Source organism: Scardinius erythrophthalmus (genome assembly GCF_964197995.2).
Source record: "Scardinius erythrophthalmus genome assembly, chromosome: 8".
Classification (NCBI taxonomy): domain Eukaryota; kingdom Metazoa; phylum Chordata; class Actinopteri; order Cypriniformes; family Leuciscidae; genus Scardinius; species Scardinius erythrophthalmus.
In genome coordinates this window covers 13,914,137-13,937,222 of record NC_138228.1, presented here as the reverse complement: position 1 = coordinate 13,937,222, position 23,086 = coordinate 13,914,137, and the positions used below count along the sequence as shown (strand labels likewise).

General features: G+C 40.7%; 1 protein-coding gene across 1 annotated transcript in view; it reads right to left on the bottom strand.

The window, feature by feature from the left end:
- Positions 1-16,740, bottom strand: part of cmip (c-Maf inducing protein) — a 31,801-nt gene extending 15,061 nt beyond the window's left edge. The window contains exons 1-6 of the mRNA XM_081372811.1: positions 15,898-16,740; positions 4,264-4,389; positions 4,121-4,171; positions 2,414-2,575; positions 965-1,006; positions 608-670 (exon numbers count right to left, since the gene is read on the bottom strand). Coding sequence (XP_081228937.1) covers positions 608-670; positions 965-1,006; positions 2,414-2,575; positions 4,121-4,171; positions 4,264-4,389; positions 15,898-16,221 — 768 coding nt within the window. The 5' untranslated portion in view covers positions 16,222-16,740. The remainder of the gene's footprint in view (positions 1-607; positions 671-964; positions 1,007-2,413; positions 2,576-4,120; positions 4,172-4,263; positions 4,390-15,897) is intronic.
- Positions 16,741-23,086: the final 6,346 nt, after the last annotated feature.

The window sequence follows — 23,086 nt, the reverse complement described above, 5'->3', positions numbered from 1 at the left end:
TTAATATCCTAATGATTTTTGGCATAAAAGAAAAATCAATCATTTTGACCCATACAATGTATTGTTGGCTTTTGCAACAAATATACCCGTGCTACTTGTGACTGGTTTTGTGATCCAGGGTCACATATGCTAATTTGCTGCTCAAGAAACATTTCTTATTACTATCAATTCTGAAAACAGTTGTACTGCTTAATGTTTTTGTGGAAACCATGCAACTTTTTTTCCCCAGAAAAGTGCAAAAGAACAGCATTTATTTGAAAAACATATATTTTTCAACATTCTAAATGTATTTATGGTCATTTAGGGTCATCACTTTTGATACATTTTATGTGTTCTTGGTAAGTATTTATTTCTTTCCAAAAAAAAAAAATTGCTACAAATATTGATAATGCCTTTTTTAAAATCCTAGTGGGTTAAATACTTAATACTTAACTAAATGAATGATACTTTATGACCGTTTTCTCTTTTATTTGAAATGTATTGAACCCAAGCCAAAAGATTTTAAACAGTAAAAAAATGAAAGATTAAAAAATAAAATACTATTTCAGGTTTACAATACTGAACTCATCTGTTCCCCCCGAAGAATAGCCAGAATCATCACATTTACCTTGCAGAAGAATTCACACAGGTCGGGTGGAGGGTGGTTATTCTCCAGCAGGGGTGCGATGGCCTACAGACAGATTCTAACCATTAGTCACCTTCCCCACAGACATGTAGAGTCTTGTTTCTTTTCATCCACATTTTCAGGAACTGCATAACCTTCAGAGGCTAGTCCAGCACATCTGTGCATGCATGTCTTGTTTCTATGGCAGTACACTACATTTTCAAATTAATTTTATTCTAGAGCAGGTTTCACTGAGCATTAAGACACATCACGTAACCCTGCCTTTGTAAGCAATGGAGTTTAACACTAATGTGTGAATGTCTTTTCATATTTTCTTTGTAAAGAAGCAGTCCCACTCACCACAATGATGTTCTCATGGTCCTGAGCGCTGAGGTTAGTGTTCTGGGAAGGAAATGACATGAATGCACTGTTGAGAACTCATCGGCAAGTGATGTCACAGCTAAGTGACTCAAAAACCAGCAAACCCTATTTTTAAAATGTTAATGCCTTCTTGGGAAAGCCTGTGTGATTCGGGGATTCAGCCTTTGACCCAGGGCCAGTGAGATATCTATTTTTAGATCTTTTAAAACGTTTTTTTTTTACAGTTTAAATGCTTGGTATATGGGATATTAAAAGACATAATATTACAGATGCAGTCAATGTTTTCATTTCTGCAAACACTCTGAGGAAAAGGAGATCTTCGTTCTGGAGCAGTTGTGTATTGTTGCCATGTAAATAAAAAAAAGGCTCAGTTAACCACAGCTACAAGGGCAACCACAGTAACTTAACCTGAACATACTGCAGACTCAAAATGAGTGGCAACTAGCACCTCAATTTACAGATGACACTCATAACCGGAAAGGAAAGCAGAATGCTGCTCAAGTTCTAAAAGAAAGATGCCAGCAATACTTTAAGGAGAAACTGGCTGAAGGATCAAACATTTGACAGATCTGATGTCCTCAAACAGAAAAGGGACTCTTAAATGCACAAACAAGTTATTTTAGGGTAGCTATCTAATCACTTATAGCCCTAAATTAGGAGCCAACTTCAAAGTTGTTTATATGGTATTCTGTTCCCTACATGTGGTTGGCTCTGTCAAATTTGTGAAAAATGTCTTCACTGTCACTTTTGATTAATTTAATGCGTCCTTGCAGAAAGAAATGGTTAATTTATTTAAAGAAACCTCACTGATCCCAAATTTTTATAGTACAATGTATCTGTTATCAAAAGTACAGTGTTTCAGTTTTTGAAGAAATTATTTGATGTAAAATTATATATAGAAAATAACCATGTATAAAACAACTGAATATTGTACAAATAAAAGGTATTTCTCATTTGGCAATTTTCTCTTTTAATTGTAATTTCATAATTTAATTGTAATTGTAAACAAAAATATTAAAAAAAATCCAATTTTATTTCAGCAAAAATCATATCTGACCAATCTCATCAATAAGAAAAGTGACTAACAAACCCTGAAGAGTTCAGGGTTGCTAACTTGTCACTTAAATTATATAAATGTAAATCTGTTTTGTTGCCTGTTTAGATTTGTCCATCAGGTGAAATTTGTAAATACAATCGCTTAAAAAAGTAATAGCTCACTTATCAATAAGATGCATTATTTGAAGTATCATTATCAATGACATGTGTTACACATCAAAATTTTGGGCAGACATACAAGCAATAATATTGATGCATGCCTTAGCCAGCACAATTAAATAGCTTTGCTTAAGAGAAACACTCAATTCTAACTAAATTTATAATGAATCTTACCTCACCAGTTAGACAGGCATGTGAACGTGTGTGACATACCTCAGCAAGCAGGGTGGAGATAATGTGCAGTGGTGCCTGATGGATGGATTCGTCCTGCAGGGGTGAGGTGAGGGCCATGTCCACCAGGGCCCTGATCTCCTTCAGAACCACGTCCCAGCGGCTCGGGTTATTCAGAACCTTACGGTACTTGTAGATCTTTTTCTGCATATGAATCAGATAACCCAGATTACACACACCAACCTTTTAACAATGCGACAAACAGTTATGAAACCAGGACACATTTTACCACCATAACGCAACAGTGGTTATATACTACATAACAGCGTGAAGTATGTTGTGAATTTACCCAGAAATGAGCTGTGATATTCAGGTTTGGGGATTTAGGATTAAGATTTAAGTTCTTATTTTGTTCCATTTTATTGGCCTTGTGTATGGATGATTTTTCAACAACAGGCATTTAAAAAAAACATTTAACTAAACTAACATTTAACTAGTAGTGAGAGTGCGAAAAGTGTGTTTCAAATTTTTAAAACACTTTTCGCACTCTCACTACTAGTTAAATTTGTCTAATAGTATTTGTCTTACTAGCAATGTCCAAAAGTATCTAGCAATGTAGTAGAAATAAATGCATTTTTTAAAGTCTTGAACATTTCCACCACATCTAAAAGTATGTAGAACAATCGAGACATATACATTTACTCACACACATTATATTATATTTTATAATTATATATATATATATATATATATATATATATATATATATATATATATATATATATATATATATATATATATATATATATATATATATATATATATATATATATATATATATATTATATTATTCTATATATATTATTGAAGCAAAAGTAGAAAATTATAAAAATTATTTCTCACAATAACATTCAAATGGTTAAAGGAGAACTCGGCAACTCTAGCGAACTCTAGTCACTTCTTCGCTGATTTTCCCTTTTGTTGTCGCATGTTTTCCCCACGAGCTCCCCCTACAGGTGTGGGGGGGGCGTATATTTCACAACACGGTCGTAAAAAACTCACTTGCGGCGGCCTCCTCCCCCTCTCTACCGCTGCTCATGTGCGTTTGTTTTGATCGGAGCAAGCCAACTGTATCGTGTGGAGCTATGTCTACCGAGGTGGGTAATCTGGTAATACATCATACATGCGTGTGTGTTTATGTCGAATTGCCGTAAAGCAATTCGTGTTTCGCGCTCGTTCTCGTTCTCATTCTCGCTTCTCACGAGACTTCCAATTTCTATCTTGCCGGGACGGTAGTCCCCAAGTTGCAAGGTTGGTTTTACGCCTGGGAACGCTGGGGGGAGCGGGGAAAGTCACCAATATCACCAGAACAGGTTGTTTAACCATCCAAATGATTTCTAGACAGTTTTATTAAGTTAAAAAAAGTTACCAAGTTCTCCTTTAATGACCATTTAAGGAGATGAAATGAAACCAAAAACGATGAAATGAGGAAATATATCTTTGTCTTGCTAAGACTAAGCGATATTTGTTGTTTCCTTTACAGTATGAACTTTTGATAAATCTTTATCGGGGCAAAATTGTTCATAGTGGAATTGAAGCCACAACAGAGGTACTGAATATGTAATTGAGTAGTGGAAGAAACACCCACATGCGTACCTCAGATAAAATTATACTCTCGCTAAAACCATGCAAAATGTCATTACACCAATGCTTTTTGCAAATCTAGCCTTCCTAGACGTGTTACCTTACCTTCCACTGTATAGAGTGAAACCACTGGTCGCGCAGATAGCTGTTAGCAGCCTGTGAGTGCACACAAACATTCACAAAATGAGTCAGAGCGTAATCGCAACATGAGTGTGTGAGAATTGAAACAGTGAGGGGGCTGGAGATACCTGCAGGAGGACCGTCCCTCCAGGGAAGCTTAGCTGGACACAGTATTTTGGGGCATTGTCCCAGGACAACAGCTGCAGGTCCTCTATAGTGCTGTAAGACAGAGGCGCCTCCATGTATCCTGTGGGCTACAGAGACAGGAAGAGACACGTTCATATTTGCAGAAAACGTTCAGTGCTTTAACACCTCTCAAAGCGAACTTAAAGAAACCTTAAAGAAAGCTTTACAGATAACGTCATGGAAGGGTGGCTGTATTATTTATTACTTTGCATAGAATATCAAATGTTAATAATATGATGATTGCCCTTTGAATGTCACGCTACACCTTCAAAGTTGCATTGTACAACTCTTGACGTACAAATATTTGAGTCAACGTCCCCCACATAATGATTGTTTCAAATTGTTTCAAAGGTCAGTAGCAAACTTGGTTGAAGTTGGAGTTTTGTGTTGCTAGTCACAATGCACAGCCTACATTATGGATTTCAGCATGGCAGGGTTATCATTCTTGTTTTATTTGTATGTATAAAATTACATTGCGAATCTCACAAAATGAGAATAACACAAAACTGCAGAAATGAATACAGATTTCATACTTGTTATAATTATTCTACACAAAATCTATTTAGAAATACAAGTCGAGTTGTTCCGATTCCGATACTAGTATCGGAAATGCCGCCGATACCAATAAAAGTTCTGGCATCGGTATCGGCGAATACATCTACCCATGTACCGATCCGATACCATTTTATTAAACAATACCTAGTTATGCACGCTAGCTTTGCTGAACGCTGCAAATCGGAGACAAATTCTTCTTCGCTGCTCTAAACAGTGGTTGCTTGTGGCAACACAGGAAGTTGTGCTGTTGCCACAATCAACCACTGTTTAAAGCAGCGAAGAAGAAATGAAAACGCAAATTTTCAAATGTAGGCGCGCGGCAAGCGCATAATGTAAGAGACGCTGGCGCCCAACATCAAATGGCAAACGTAATGAACACGGAACAAAACTGCGCTACTCGTTATTTTGTGCTTCACCAAATTTTTAATATTTTAGATTTTATAGATTATAATAGATTCATAGATTTTAATATCTAAACAACCGAAGCAGCACAAACGAAACTTTTTACAGCACAAACAGGCATTGTAAGCTGTTAAAAGTAGGCCTATTCAGAAAACTTAAGACACTAGCCTACACAATTTTTTAAATACATTTTTTTTTATTGGTTATTTTAATTTATTTTAATACAAAATTAAGCCTCAGTCACACGTAGCTTACAGCCAGAGTAGTGACAGTATACATTACATATCGTAGTGCATTGGTGATTATATAAAGACCAAATGTCAATAGCACAAATCTAAAATAAAACATTCCCATATCTAAAGAAAAGAACACTGACAGCTGCGGCCCTGTGCGAACACAAACGAACCGGACAGGTTTGTAGACGAGATGGATGGAGAGCGCGGCTTGCTTGCGTGACGTTACTACTCCTCCAAAGATTTTGTGATGTCTAAAGAATGGAATCATTTATGATGGTTCTTTCTACGGCACAAAACAGCACAAATCGAGCACAAACAAAAAGCACCGGTTTGGGGCGATTTGGACGGCATGGGGTGGAGAGTGACGTCACTGTCCCGAATCCAATGTGTTATTTCTAAGGAGGGGAAAGAGATACAATGTTCATCGTAAGGGCACAAACCGGCACAAATCGAGCACAAACGAGCGGCACAGTTTTGCAACGATTTGGACCATATGGGGTGGACAGTTATGTAACGGTACTTAAAAAGTTTTTATGTTTAAGAGGGGATCGTAGTTGCACCGTTTCTTTCAACGGCACAAACCAGCACAAATCGAGCACAAACGAACGACACCGGTTTGGAGCGATTTAGACGAGGTGGGGTGGAGAGTGACGTCACAGCTCCCGAATTAAATTTGTTATATCTGCGAAAGGAAAACAGATACAGTGTTTGTTTTAACGGCACAAACCAGCACAAACCGAGCACAAACGAATGACACCGGTTTGGAGCGATTTGAAGGACATGGGGTGGAGAGTGACGTCACGCAACCCAAAAAATAATGTTCAATATCTCAAACACGAAACCAGCACAAACGTTGGTTTTTGCGGCACAAATCAGCACAAACACAGCACAAACGAATGGCATAGTTTTGGAAATGATTTCGTTTTATGGAGTGCCAACTTCACAGAGGTAATTTTGTGGACCCTTTTGAAAATACCTTTTATAAAATAATTCTATCAATTCATACAGGGCTAGTATGAATTGCAGCTGTATAGATACACACCCAGGTATCGGATTAGTACTCGGTATCGGCCGATACCCTGAGTCCAGGTATCGGAATCGGTATCGGGAAGGGAAAAGGGGTATCGGAACATCTCTAAATACAAGTTGAAACTATTTGAATTTGGAGTTTGGCTGCTCAAAGTTGGATGCATTGGGATTTTTTCTGCGAAGTAGCATGCAACTTCGAAGAAATTTGATGTTGCATCTTCTTATCTATGCCAGTGGACATAGATTGTGGACAACAGATTATGAACAACTCTTTATACATCTGGTTCTCCATTTGGGCCACAAATTTACAGAGAATTTAAGGTTCCCCTTCTTAATCTTCATTTGAATTTTGTCACACACGGGCCAGCTCATTTCCCAGTTCCACTCCTGACTGAAGTGTTGGTGATCACATGACCTCAAATGTCAACAGGCTGTTCCCAATCTCCTTCCCTCTACAATAGCACACTGCAGCTCTTCCTTTATTAGCCGCCCTCCCTTCTTTGCAGCCCGGCAACAGGCTCTTCCATTATTAACGCCGCCCTCCCTCGGCTTCTTTGCACAAACAGGCTATTGCTTTATTTGCGCTGCTCTCCCTCTAGACTCGAACCAAACCACAGTTCCTGTATTTGTGTCAGCCACCCAGTTCAAGCAGAGCAAACAAGCTGTTCCTTTCTTTGACTCATTCTCTCTGCGTCTCTCGCTCGCTCAAACAAACAGGCAGCTCGTCTCCGTATAACCGAATAAAACAGGCCTGTCTTTTATTTACATCCCCCACTCTTAGGTGATAGAGCAACTGGCTGTTCTGCAACTGAGGTCCTGCTCCCTCTGTTGCAGATTCAAGAGGGCCGATTTCTCTTCCTTTTAAAGGGTCGGTGTGAAAAGTATCTATTGAATGATATCTCATTTTTCAAGAAATCAATCAAAAAATCTGCTAGCAGGCTTGTGTTGGGTGGAATACGTGAAGCAAAACAAGTGGCCAGAGATGGGAGAAACACAGAAAACTACTGAAGTCTACTTATCTCTCATAAAATCAGGTTAAATAAGTCACCAAAGGGGTTTATATATATATATATATACACACACACACACACACACACACACACACACACACACACACACACACACACACACACACACACACACACACACACACACACACACACACACACACACACACACACACACACACACACACACACACACACACACACACACACACACACACACATAAAAGGCTGTCGTATCTACAATATCCTGTATGACGAAGTGCCGGCAACTTGCGGTGAGCTTGATGTTCTATCTGCTTATCTTTGTCACTGTCCTTTCCTCTCTCTCTCTCTCTTGCTATCTGTCCTCCTTTCCACATCTCTGTTCCAAGAAGTCCTCTGATTCTTCTTCCTTCGTCTCATTCAGCCAGTTTTTCATGGTGCAATTCTTCTTTAAGGAGGACTTCAATAGCTCTCCTCTCACCATTGCTATGTTGCCATGGAAACAAAGAGATGAAATAGAGACATATGGGTTTTTTTTTTGTTACCAAGGCGAGCCAGATGGAAAACGATGTGGAGAAAAACATCAGTGTGTTCAGGTGGCGTCTCTATAACTGACAAACTGATCTTGGAGAGCTCCCATCAGAACTGCACCGACTAAACCATGAGGAAGCACAGCGAAAGCACCCATTTCTCAGCTTCTGATATTGATATCTGAAATATCAGCAATACACGATATTATCGTGTGTGTGTGTGTGTGTGGGGGGGGGTTATAAAAAATTGCTTTTTTTATAACTAAAGCAATAGTTTACTTATTAGATCATTTATTTGCTTATTTATTTACTTGTTTCTTTTTCTTTACTCATTTAATTACTTCCTTTGTGTACCTGACTCAGAGTATTCCATTTATTAGGCCTATGGCTGTTGTGTTGTTAATAAAGCATTAAAAACCGAAGAATATTTCAACATGTCAGCGGGAAACTTATGAACACATATTATCCTCTCATTTTACAGATGCAGCATTTTGACTGTAGTTCTGCACGAGATGAGAACACATTTTTATAATATCTTGGGTCCAGAAAGAGCGTTTGAGATGCATTTCCTCCTTCCTATAGCTGTCGCGAAAAGCTCACTCTATCACGCGCATATGCGCACTTCAATAAGCCCAAAAGAAGAAGGTTAATGTGTTTACATGGCGGGAGAAATCGGGGTAGGGGGTGTCAATCAGTTTATGCTTAAGCCGTTAAGGAAAACGCGTTAACACGTTTAAATGACCACATGCATTGTCGACTTAAGCATTATCGGGTTAAGAAAAGCACATGTGCATTTAAACACACTCACTTAATTCCTTGAAAGAAAACCAAGCTTTTGGCATCTGTCGCTGCCTTAACGGCGCATTCTCTCAGAGATGACGAGATGCGTCTACCTCAACAAGCTGATAACGAAAGCCTATATCAACTATCTTAATTCACTGGCTTAAATGTGGACCATACATTAATGACACTGAAAAAATTAGAAGAATCAATATTTCTTGTTAAACAAGTTTTTTTATTTTTTAAGTTGGTGTCTGAAGCTGCTTTGGATTTTCACAGATGACTGATTTATGCTTTGATCGGACCTAAAGACTGTTATTAGGCCTATATAATTTTAGTGATATTATTATTATTAGAATAATATGTAATTGTTATTAGTGTTTTTAGTTGTTTTGTTTATGTGCTATGGAAACAAAACCAAATGCTGACGAACTAAGATGCCATTTTCAACTTAAACAACAACTGTATTAGAATGATGCGTCTCTTTTATAACAAGCACTCTTGACAATTTGTGAATAGATCACCTCGCAATTCAATTTTGATGTGGGATGTAGTTTTGTAGTCAGTTATGTGATGTCGTCGTTATGAAGGCAAGGCAAATTAATTGTAGGTCCTAATATTAATTTAATAATTTTAATTTAATAAATTAATGTGAAAACAAGCCAATTATTGAATTTAATGAGGTATTTATGAAGTATTTTTTTTAAATTGCAATTAAATAATTAAATTGCATTAGCCTTTATGCTAATCACATATATTTTGGCCATCTTGCTTTCTAGTAATTGATATCAGCATCAGACATTTACAAACCAATAATAGTTGACGACCACTAATGTATATATGTAATACAATATTACTATGTTGTGACCACAGTCGCGGCCAAATGTGTTGCTAGGCACACTATATCATGGATTTTAGCATGGCAGGACCATGAAAAATGGTTAGTTCATCCAAAAATTTAAATTCTGGGTCATGAACAAAAGAAAAAGAGAAAATCGCTCACTGCTCTTGGCTGAATAACTTTTGTAGCTTTAATAAGAATCAGTATATATTTAATTTAGTTAAAACTAAGCAATGTTTTATTTTCTACATTTGATTATTCAGTGTCTGTTGTTAAATCAACCTAATGTTCCTCAAACCCTAAAGCCATGTGGTTTACACTGATGTTAAAATAACACTTCTTATGCTACAGTAAAACTCTGCTGTTCACTGTCAGAAGTTGTAGGGATGTTTTCTTGTCACAAAAAGAATATGTAGGTTATATAATTTTAAATATATTTTAAAGATAATTTTAGTTTATTATATACACTTTAAGCATGATTGTATCGCATATCGAATATCGCATTATTTAGGCTAATGAGTTACCGCATTTTCTTCAATATCGTGCAGCCCTATCGCAAATCATATCGTTTACATCAACGATACATAGTCACATTTTTATATCACGATATCTCGATACACCAATTTATCATTACACCCCTAATAATGGGTGCTCAAGAAACATTTCTCATGATCATCAATATTCAATACAAACAAACAAAAACATGGATAGTCAATGTAAAAAAAAAAACAACAAAAAAAACTTCCCTCATAAAAGGTCAACGTGCTTTTGTAAAACTGTTCAAGCCCATGCAAATTTTGTGTAAATAGACATTTTTTTACAGCATGGGCATGTAAAAACTGCGACAATGTGCTCTCTCCCAAAGTAAACATGGCTTCTTCCAGTTAAACTCTTCACCCATGATATATTAACAGCAAACCATGGCAGGCCAGGAGGAGGAAGCCAATGCAAGCCATGAAAAAAGAAAAGAAAAAAAGTCTCCAACCAGTAAAGCCAACCGTACAAGTTTACTTATTCTAGTTCCTGTGCATCTAGAAACACCAAAAGCAAAAGAGAAACTCAGTTACTGTACAGACGGGTACGACTGCATACCTATGGACTCTATCCAACCCTAAAATCCCAAAGACAGCTGGCTTCAATAACACCATATATGTAAATCTAGCGCACACATTTGCATCCAGATATGTGGTCTGCACATGTGGCACTTACACTTGCATATGCTTAAAAAAAAAAAAAAAAAAAACGTCTCTTGTGAAATCAAGTCCAAAGAAATTCTCAGTATGATGCAAATGGCTGTGGCATGCAAAGTACAATGCATTAGCCAAAATAAAGTTAAAGTGAAATATCTATTCTAAACCAGTTTTAGCTGTAATTCCACCATGCGTCAATCTTGGGAGTACTAGGAACAAACAAGTTTTTTTTTTGGTGGACTGAACGGGCTGAATTTTAGGATACCGTCATCCATTCATGCGTCAGCCTAACCACAAATTTGATGATCTGAGATGGTTTATGCGACAAAAGGAAACTTGACGGCGAGTGTCTACATTACGGATGTGGCAACGTCAGCTCTGTTTTAAAACCTCAACAACCAGCAGCTGAGCAGATAAAAAAGCTCACACATAATAGGCAGAACTGATATCATATGATACATCTAATTACACGCTACATAAGTAATAGTCAAACCCTTTGTTTGCTCTGAGGGTCTCTGCTGGATCTGCACCTATAAACCCAATGCAGTCAGAGTGAAATTTAGTTTTCATGCAGTACAACAGATTAGGGATGTGACGGTGAGGAAATTCTCCCACCGGTTAATCGACGTGTGACAACACCGGTAATTCTGGTATCACCGGGGGTGGGGGAAGGTGTTCTGGGAGATGGAGTTTTTCCCTCTTTTGCACAACGCTTTTACACTTTTTTGATGTTATTTTGCATATAAAAATGCATTGTAAGCTCACACACCATTATGAATGCCTGTGCGGACGTGCGCATTTTTCTTTCCCTTTCGAATTAGAGGCAGTTCGGGGACGGCTATTGCTTGAATGGTGGGTTCATTATTATTCTTAATGAAAAACACAACTAGAAAAACACAACTAACCCTTTGCAGGTTATTTATTTTTCTTTTGAACTTTCTATTCATCAAAGAATCCGAAAAAAAAAAAAAACTAAAACTAAATATATCAATATTCACAAATATTAAGCAGCACAACTGTTTTCAACATTGATAAATGATGAATTCTGAAGGATCATATGACTGGAAAATTCAGCTTTGCCATCACAGGAATAAACGACATTGTAAAATATATTACGATGCAAAAATATATATAAATAAATTGTAATAATATTTCACAATATAACTGGTTTTCTTTTCTACATTTTTGTTCAAATAAATGCAGACTTGGTGAGCAAAACAGACTTTGAAAAACATTTTTTTTTAAAAAAACATTTTACAACCCCCAAACTTATTAAGCAAAACTTTATCAAAGTTGTTCCAAGTACTCACTACAACAATATGACACTGTTAGCTAAAAACAGAGTTAAAAATGTTGGGAATCCCATTCCAAGATGCCTTCAAACTGCCCTGAAGCTGATCATGTGGATGGCCACAGACAAAGCCGCATACATTGCTAATGTCTTGCACTCTCAAATGCAAATATCTCCAAAATGTTTCATCAACCAACCGGTTCCATCCATCCATCCATCCTAACAGCAACAATAATGAAAGATGTCTACAATATCAAGACACAAACAACTCAGTACATGCAAAACAATAAACCCTGCCAGTGTTTGAAAATGTCCTCCTAATGGCTTTTCTGTGCTACAAAAACAAAGCCAGCTCCTACATCTCAATTACAGAGCATATTTGGATGCTAGCCGAAGGGATCTCAGGGAGCCACAATAGTTTATGTGCCCAGTCATCACCATAGCTCTGTTTGTTTACAGCAGAAAGCCCAACAGTACCGTTTAAATGGTTTGTTATAAGTGTAACTTGTTTATTTCCCCTGACCTGTTCATATTTAGCTGAACTCATCACAACCAGACTTGTTCAGCTTTAGTCATCAGCTTTGCTCAAAATGCGGTTTGATGTGAGTTTGTTAACATGTCCTCAAGCTGAACTGAGACAACCAGAATAACATTTCAAATGTACTGTACCCAGGTGTTCAGCATCTAACCCGATCACGAAAGGTCTCACCTAGCTGTGCAATGTTTATTCAAAGGATGTGTTATGGTCTATACGGGCTGTTGTCTCATCTGGTATTTCATCTAATTAACAGGATCTAACTTGAACAGCAACTATACCCCGCTTCACAAACAAAATGGTGTGCTTGAGGGCATCGGCATAAATGTGCCTTTAGAGGTAGGGCTTTTGATGTCTTTTTAACAAATGAGTGACAGGAAGTATTTATAATGGTATGCTGCTACGCAAATATGATTTAGACTCCGAGAGCTTAGAGACAGGGGTGAGTCACATCTTTCGTATCTTCTAGTGAGATCATTTTCCATAGAGATGACTACACTTATCGAAAATGAGCTATCAAAATGCCAAATGTTTAGTCTTTGCTTAACAAAGGAGTTCTCGAGAAAATAGTGGGAAAAAGTCGGCATCTTCATGGAAAATAATGCACTTATCATCAAACGGGCGTCATGCGCTACATCTACGAGGCAGAAGCGAGGTCAAGTATTTTAAGAACATCTGAGCGAGATAATGTAATTTCAACCCAAATGACACCCTGGATAAACACCAGGTGAGGAAACCAAACCATCAAAATCAAAATCAAACAATTTATATGCTTAACATCAACAATAAGGCCTTTCTGTAGATATACTGACCCCTTTCTGAAGCACAATGGTTCGATGCACACTAGAATCACAAACAGGCTAGTCTTTGCCAAAAGAGAACATTAGCCACAGACAACTACCTCCATTAGCTACGGTCAACTGAACACGGGTCACTAGCTAAACATCTATTAGAGACCTTGAAACTAGGAGAAAACCAATACTGAGTGACAGGACTGTCAAAGTACAAAAAGTATCCTAACTTTTTTTCACACTTTCAAACGACATGACTCTCTGCAAAATGGGCAAACATAAACATACGGTCTGTGTTTGGCTTGGGTTAATCTCCGCTAGCCTCAGAAATCCCAAGGGCCTCTCAGTGTCAGCGGCCGAGCTTCATCCGACAGTCGGACTGTTGTTAAACAAGCAATCTAATTCATTCTGAAGCATTCATTTCAGGAAGAAGTCAACGGCTAATTTGATCATTTCAGAACGATGAAATATAGCTGTAAAATTTAAACCTTTAATTTAATCAGCCATTTGATGATGGCTCCAATGAGCAGGCTGTCAGGATGTCCTGAACTAAGAGACTCTACGAGATTTCATTGGCACATCTAAGATATGATTTACTCATCAGAAAAAGGCAGTGGGTAAAAAATGACTGTCCTCTCCACATGCGCTTAAAAAAAAAGAAAAAAAAAAGTAATTGCCATCGAGTGGATTCCCAGAAATCTCCCAGGTGGGTAAATCCATTGTGACCGTGACACTACTTTTCCATTGACAGGCCTCTTGAGCAGCAATTAAGATGTATGCAGTTATGTTTTCAAATATCTAAGCATCAGATTAGGTTTAAAATCAGCAGAGACCAAACAAACATTAGCAAGAAAAATAACATACATAGTCAAAATGTGATTAAATGTTATAAATACTCAATTCATCATCATCTCCGCTGACAATAATTCAATTCTGAAACATTTAACTGTATATCTAGGCATCTCTACACCGCTTTATTTGACAAAACCGAACAGCTCATGTGATGCAGTTGTGGATCATGCACCTGAAAAAGGCTCACATATTATTTTAGTAACTCTGCTGACCTAAAAAAAAAACCTTGTCCTGCATACTGGACATAGTAGCTCCAAATCCTTCAAGAAGAATCAAAAAGTCATGGGGTGGGGGTCTTTAACGTATGAAAACCTACTGTTGACCAGTGATCATCTAAATTACCTTTATTTATGATTAATTCTCCAATACACTGGCCTCTGATCATGGTATTTGGAAATGACAACTCATTTCTTAATTATAACTTGCACGACTTTAACAATGAATCGCTGACACCAACTTTTAGCCTAGGTTTGTTTTTATAGCCAGCCCACCTTCTCCTTGATATCAACAAACATGGGTATTCAGTGGAATTGCAATGGAAATAAAAAGTTGTGCGTCAATCATGTTACTACCATCAAAACACCCCAACATGAAATGATGTAGAATTACTAAAATATACACACTGTCATAATCTCATCATCCTTACCATTGAAGTGAACTCTTTAAAGGCAAGTGCTCTTTTGATCTCTTGATATGATTTTGAACAGTACACAACAGATAATTGAAAACATCTATAGAAATATCAGGTGGATTCAATTTTCATTCTAAACACACCCCCTATTTCTAAAAACACCTTATAGTGGTATGACCTTATTTTTAATATAGCCTATATTAAAATGTTAGATTTAGCTGGAGGTGGCGCAATGCAACTAGCCAACTTACTCTTACTTTTCTGAAAGATATTTACTTTAAAAACATATTTTCAAATGAAATAGGCACACGTGTCATGGAACGACCCCCATCAAATGACAAATCACATTATAAACCCGGAAAACGGCAAACAACGAAGAGGAAGCTGTTAAGTTGTTGTTATTATGACGTCACGGTGTTTCCAGATCTATTTCGACATACATCCGCTGAATAAGATACATTTTTTCGAGGACTTGTTTGATTAAAAGTTTCCCTAAATTAACTATATTTTCTAGAAACGATGTTGTTCTTGCCATGCTGTTGGATAGTATGCTAAAACAGAATTATTTGTTAATGTAATATTGGTTCCGCGTACACGCCATTCATAAATTAAAATGTATAAAAAAAACCAACTTATTTTCTTTTTTAAAGACATATTCCTTACCTAAATAAAGGGGGGGACACACAATCTTAAAAACCCATCCATTTAATTTGACAGAATTCATTTTTATTTTAATTAACGTACTGAGGTTAGTATACTATACTATAAAACTGTATTTTGGTTTACTGCTGGTCTCAGAATTACCAAGTAGCCTACACTATTTTATGCACTCATTAGTTTAGCTATATATTGAGTAGAGCACAAGAATATGAAACAGTTTCAAATATGGCCATTAAAAAGCAAGCCCTGCAGAGAGGTTCTTACCGTGGCAGAGACCAGGCTGCTGTCCGTCAAGGTGAGGTGGTGTGGCTCCCACCTCCGTAAAAATTTGGAGGTGAGGATCTTACTGAGGAAGGTCCGAGGATGTTTGACCACGCACACCTGGATGTCCCCCTCCTGGAGCAATTTGTATCTCATGCCGCTGCTGCTGTGTAAAAGGCTCCTCTTGCTGCAGGGCCCCGCTTTGTGATTATTATTCCCCTCCGGCTGCGGCGCGGACATTTCCCCCAGCAGAGGCTTGCTCTCTTCGAACGGGTAAAACTGATTGTTGTGTAGCTCATTTCCCCCACCGCTCCCGTTAAAATCCATGATTCCCCTCAGCGAAAATCGACGGCGTTGGATCAGATCAGGTGGCTGTCTTTTGATTTCGAGGCCGAATAATGGTCGTTCGCGTGTTTGGCATATAGAGGCTCACGCGATTCACCGTGATTCGACCTCAACAGTGGTACGGAAAAGACAAGGGTCGGTGACGGCGAGGATTGAAGCCATGAAAGCCCTTTAAGATGAGGAAGGTTCGTTAAAGTATAATGTCTTTCCTTTGCGCGACGCAAGCTATTCAATATGTTCGGGCCATTGCCGTATCCATTCCGCTTCTCTCCACTGCATATTATTCCAGTCTTCCCGCACCAAATATGAAACAATAACCAGGTACAAGATCCACAATGTGTTCAATTCGCCGTATTTTATTTGTTCTTCAGATGCTCGGAGTCATGGTTCCCTTTTCTGTCTTTTTTTCCCTCCCTATCTCGGTGGAGGAACCGAGTGCTTCGACAGGGCTGTGTGTGGATTGGTCCGGGCTCGTTCATGTGATACCGGAGTGACGTCAATGGGGAGGCGAACGGATGCGCGTTTCTGTTTGATAGGGAGCGCGCACTTCCCTTCTCTCGCGCAAAATGGAGAAAAGAAAAGGGGTGATATGGCAGGCCGTTTTAACAATGATTTCTTACAACTAACTAGTATCGATTTTACGTTGCAAATACTTTAATTACTGGTATGCAATTCAATTATGAATGGTAGCCTATACCTTTCCAATTTCACTACTATAGTCTATAGGCCTGCTAGAACTCCAATAGTGGTTAGTTGTTAAATTATTTAATTAATCAATTTATTTACTGCATGTTAGTACTTATTTCCTTGCTACTGCTCATCTCAAAAGTGACACACTATACAATTGTTGTTGGTAAACAAATTGCAAATCTTTGCAATTTTATGGGGATCTTCAGATTGTCTAATGAATATGAATAGTACACTCTAAAAATGCTGGGTTAATTTTTGCAACCCAAAGACTGTTGGGTAAGGAAGCTGGGTTGATTTGACCCAATTTGGGTTATTAATTGTTATTAATCAGTGTGTGCGCCAATACCACTTTGCCTATCCGTGTTTGCAGCACTTATTACAGGATTATGAGTGAAAAATAAAAGAAAACTAGTCAAAGTAGAGATAGAGAACTTTACAAATGTGCAGCGAGGAACGTGATCGTTTAAAACTGGACTGGTGGCATGGTGAGCGGGAACTGAAACTGAAAAGGCGGCTCCTAAAATGAGCATAACTAGTGCTCGCTGCCCTTATGACAGGAATATTTAGCAAAAAAAGAAGAAATCTAATCGAAGAGGAGAAGAGAGAACTTTGAAACTGAATGCAGTGAGGAAGATATTCTTCTTAAACTAGAGTGTTTTCACTCTAGCGGGGTCTGATGAGAGGGAACTGAACAAGGTGGAATATGGCACTTGAGAGGAGTGCTTGTAAAATCGCTACGATAGTTGATTCCCAACTTTTGGTGTTTATTACAGGCTTTAAATCTGTGTTTCTTAGCTGCACAGTGCACTCAGTCTGATGGTTTTGGCTGTAGCGTTAGTGTGTTCGTTTGTGGGAGAAAAAATAAATATGGTAAAATTTGTTCTTAAATATTAAAAATGTAGACAGCAACAAACTACAGCTGGTCCAAAACGCAACAGCTCGAGTTCTTACCAGAACCAGGAAGTATGACCATATTAGCCCGGTTCTGTCAAAAATGCATTGGCTCCCTATTAAACATCGCATACATTTTTTAAATATTGCTGATTACTTACAAAGCACTAAATGGTTTAGCTCCGCAGTACTTGAGTGAGCTCTTAACGCATTATAGTCCTCCAAGTCTATTGCGATCTCAAAATTCCAGCCACTTGATAATACCTAGAATATCAAAATCGACTGCTGGCGGTAGATCCTTCTCCTATTTAGCACCAAAACTTTAGAACAGTCTTCCTACCATTGTCCGGGAAGCAGACACACTCTGTCAGTTCAAAGCTAGACTAAAAACACATCTCTTTGACCTAGCATACACATAACACATTATAGACTTCTATAATTCAATGTTAGGCTGCATAAATTAGGTCAGCCGGAACCGGGAACACTTCCCATAAATCCTGATGTACTCGTTACATCATAAGAAGAATCGCATCTACGTTAATTTTAATGTCTTTGTTTATCCCGAGGTTTTCCCGCAGCCTGCCGGATCCAGGCCGTATCCAGATCTGACAAAGGACCTTCGCCTGGACCCGATGACAACGCAGTGCTGAAGTGCCAACTAGTCTCTCCCTATGGAGGATCCCTTTACAACTCTACAGATAAAGCGTTGTCGAGAAAATTCGTTTCGCGTACCTACCCCGAAGTGACAAAATAAAATAAAATTCTGTATCAAAATTTATAAGGAAAGACCAGTACTTTGTTTAGGCTTAGTCTGTAGGGAATTCCAAACTTGCATACATATATTCAAACGCACATAACTATAGAACCATTCTTAATGCGCATGTGAACGCCATCAGCGCTTATCACAGGTTCGCATTTAAAGTCTCTGTAGAGAGAATGGTGTCGTCTTAGCAGCCCCTAATTTAATAACAAATGATCGTTGCAACGGAAGCGAGTCAATCAAAACTAACTTTAGCTGGAAAATAACTTTATTAAAGAACCACTATATGTCACGGTTTTCAGATGCATTGTTTCCTTCTTGTCTCGTGCCTTTGTTATTTGTGTGTGTGTCTGTGTCGCGTGGGTTGGGCGTGGCCCAAACAATCATCCATTCATTCAATCTCTAATCAGCTCGGCGCCAGCTGCAACTCATCTCCATAGCCTATTTATACTCACCGGTTTCTTCTCTCCACTGTCAGATCGTTGTCGATGTCTAGATGTCTGGTGTTCCTCGTCTGTGATCGTGTGGTGTTGTTCGAGTTTCCTGTTACCTGTTCCAGTTCGTGTTCACGTCGGATTCATCATCATCATCATCATCACATCACCCTGCACCAGCTCATCTCTCTGTGTTTGGCCATCGAGGTCCCTGCGCTGCCCACCCACCAGTGTTGTTTGTTGCCTCTGTTTAACCTTGCCTCTAATAAAGAGTTGACTGCACCTGCTTTTGCTTCCTCGTTAATCCGGCATGACAGAACGATCTGACCACAGCATGGAAGCAGCGGGCGGAGCTCAGATCGCCATGGAGGCTTTCATCAATCGCAGTATTCAACGCATGGATGCCCAGGAGGACGGGCTGAACAACACTGGTCGCGCGGTTCAAGCTCTGGTGGCGCAGGTGTCCGAGCTCACCCAGCAGATCCAACAGCTGCGTGTTCCCACTGCGCCGCCCACACCGGCCGCTCCCCCTATACCATCTGATCCTCTCTCCCAGTCGGAACCTCGTCTGCCTGCACCCGAGAGGTATGCCGGAGAACCCAGTTTCTGTCGAGCGTTCCTGAATGCATGTTCTTTGCACTTTGCTTTACAGCCTAGAACCTTCAACAATGAGCGAGCCAAAGTCGCCTTTGTGCTGTCACTACTGACTGGGAGAGCGGCACTTTGGGGGACGGCGGTGTGGGAGAACCAAGACCCTTGCTGCGCGTCGTTCCAGGCACTCTCCGCCGCCATGAAGCAGGTGTTCGACCGGGCGGTCACGGGAAGAGAGGCGGCAAGAGTACTCGCCGAGCTTCGTCAGGGTGATCGCTCGGTATCGGATTATTCGATCGAATTCCGGACCCTCGCGGCAGAGTGGCGATGGAACGACGAGGCGCAGTGGGACATGTTCCTGCATGGGCTGGCTGACCGCGTCCAGAAGGAAATCTACGCCCTGGACCTGCCCACTACGTTGAACGGACTTATTGACTTAGCACTACAAGTGGATGCTAGACTGTCGAGAGTCGAGCGACATGCCCTTTCCAGTCGTTCGTTTGGAGCTACAGAGAGTCTGCGGTCCAGCGGCATGGACGCGGTCAGCCCTACCCACGATCCCGAGCCCATGCAGGTAGGGCGAGCTCGGCTTTCCCGGGAGGAGAAGGAAAGGCGGAGGTCCCGTGGCCTTTGCCTTTACTGCGGCGGAGCGGGACATTTTTCCATCACGTGTCCGGTAAAAGGCCACGCCCGATAGTAACAGTGAGGCTACTATCGGGTGGGATCTCCGCCGAGAAGACCTCATTGACATCTACTCTCCTTCCGGTAAGACTAAGATGGTCAACACTTCAACACGACTGTCATGCACTATTGGACTCCGGGGCGGAAGGTAATTTTATGGACTACACTCTTGCACATAACCTCCAGATCCCCCTTCAGTCACTCCCTCAAGACATTTCTGTTCACGCTCTAAATGGTCAAGAACTTCCTAGGATTTCACTCTCCACTGGTCCCATCACCCTCATCACGTCTGGTAACCACTCAGAGACTCTGTCATTTTACATCATGGATTCACCTCTTGCACCCATAGTACTCGGACATCCCTGGTTAACAAGACATAATCCCAAGGTGGACTGGCTCCGTAAATCTATCACGGAGTGGAGCACTGAGTGTCATGAGTCCTGTCTTTTGTCTGCCTGTTCGTCTGTTCCTATGTCTGTGTTACAGGAGGAAGCAGTGGATTTGTCTAACGTGCCCGCGGAGTACCACGACCTGAGGGAAGTGTTCAGTAAGTCTCGAGCTGCTTCTCTACCTCCGCATCGTCCCTACGACTGTGCCATAGATTTATTACCAGGTAAATCTCCGCCTAAGGGCAAGTTATATTCACTTTCTGCTCCAGAAAGGGAGGCCATGGAGAAATATATTTCTGATTCTCTAGCAACGAAGTTCATTCGCCCTTCCTCTTCTCCGGCGGGGGCGGGGTTCTTTTTCGTGGGGAAGAAGGATGGATCTCTGCGACCTTGTATTGACTACCGGGGGCTGAACAACATCACGGTAAAGAATACTTATCCTTTGCCGTTGATGTCTTCAGCTTTCGAGAGGTTGCAGGGAGCGTCACTTTTCACGAAATTGGATTTACGTAATGCTTATCATTTGGTCCGCATCAGGGAGGGGGATGAATGGAAGACTGCTTTTAACACCCCCAGGGGTCACTTTGAATACTTGGTCATGCCCTTCGGGTTGTCCAACTCCCCAGCAGTCTTCCAGGCTCTCGTCAATGACGTGCTGCGAGATATGGTCGATCAGTTCATATATGTTTACCTGGATGACATATTGATTTTTTCTTCTTCTCTCCAGGAACATGTGCAGCACGTCCGACGAGTGCTTCAGAGGTTGCTAGAGAATGGGCTTTTTGTCAAGGCGGAGAAATGTGAGTTCCACGCACAGTCGGTTCCATTTCTTGGGTACATCATTTCGTCTGAGGGAGTACGTATGGACCCTGATAAGGTTAAGGCTGTGGTGGAGTGGCCAATCCCAGATTCCCGCAAGGCCCTGCAGAGGTTTCTGGGATTCGCCAACTTTTACCGACGTTTCATTCGTAATTTCAGCCAACTAGCCGCACCTCTGACTGCCTTGACCTCCCCCAGAACTACGTTCAGGTGGTCAGACGCGGCTGAAGCCGCGTTTGCCAAACTGAAGAGCCGCTTCGTTTCGGCTCCCATTCTGATAGCCCCTGATTCTTCACGTCAGTTCGTGGTGGAGGTCGATGCGTCAGAGGTGGGGGTAGGTGCGGTGTTGTCCCAACGTTCTCTCACAGACGAAAAGATGCATCCCTGCGCGTTTTTATCTCATCGTTTGTCCTCTGCCGAACGTAACTATGACATTGGTAATAGGGAGTTGTTGGCAGTCAAGTTGGCGTTGGAGGAATGGCGTCACTGGTTAGAAGGGTCGGGGGTACCTTTTATCGTCTGGACCGATCACAAGAATTTGGAATACATTCGATCTGCCAAAAGACTGAACTCCAGGCAGGCTCGGTGGGCACTTTTTTTCGGTCGTTTTGATTTTACTCTATCGTACCGCCCGGGTTCTAAAAACATCAAACCCGATTCCTTATCTCGCATTTTTGATCGCTCCGAACGCCTGGTTACTCCCGAGTGCATTTTACCCGAGACCCTATTTGTCTCCACACTCACATGGGAGGTCGAGTCGAAGGTCAAGAAGGCCTTAGAAGGGGTAACGCCCCCGGTCGGTTGCCCACCGAACCGTTTATTTGTGCCGGAGGGATTACGGTCAGACGTTATTCAGTGGGGACATTGTTCCAACGTAGCCTGTCATCCAGGAGTGACTCGTACTAGTTTTCTGGTTAAACAACGATTCTGGTGGCCTCTCATGGCCCGGGACATTCACAGTTTTGTTTTGGCTTGCTCGGTTTGTGCCATTGGTAAGTCTTCCAATCGACCCCCAGATGGGTTACTTCAACCGCTGCCTGTCCCTTCGAGACCCTGGTCCCACATCGCGCTAGATTTTGTTACCGCCCTCCCACCCTCCCAGGGCAACACGGTAGTTTTGACCGTGGTGGACCGGTTCTCGAAGGCGACTCACTTTATTCCCTTGCCCAAATTACCCTCAGCCAAGGAGACAGCGGTGGCTGTCGTGGATCACGTCTTTCGTTTACATGGCCTTCCGATTGACGTGGTTTCCGACAGGGGACCCCAATTTGTGTCCAAATTTTGGAGAGAGTTTTGTAAACTACTGGGCGCGACTGTTAGTCTGTCCTCAGGGTTTCATCCCCAGAGCAATGGTCAAACCGAGAGAGCCAACCAGGATCTGGAGAGAATGTTGCGGTGTTTGGTATCCAAGAATCCTTCTTCCTGGAGTCAACAACTGTCTATGGTGGAGTACGCCCACAATACATTACCAGTGTCATCCACGGGTCTTTCTCCGTTTGAGTGTAGTGTAGGTTACCAGCCACCTATTTTTCCCAGTCTGGAGTCCGAAGTCGCGGTTCCCTCCGCACACGCCTTTGTCCAGAGGTGTCACC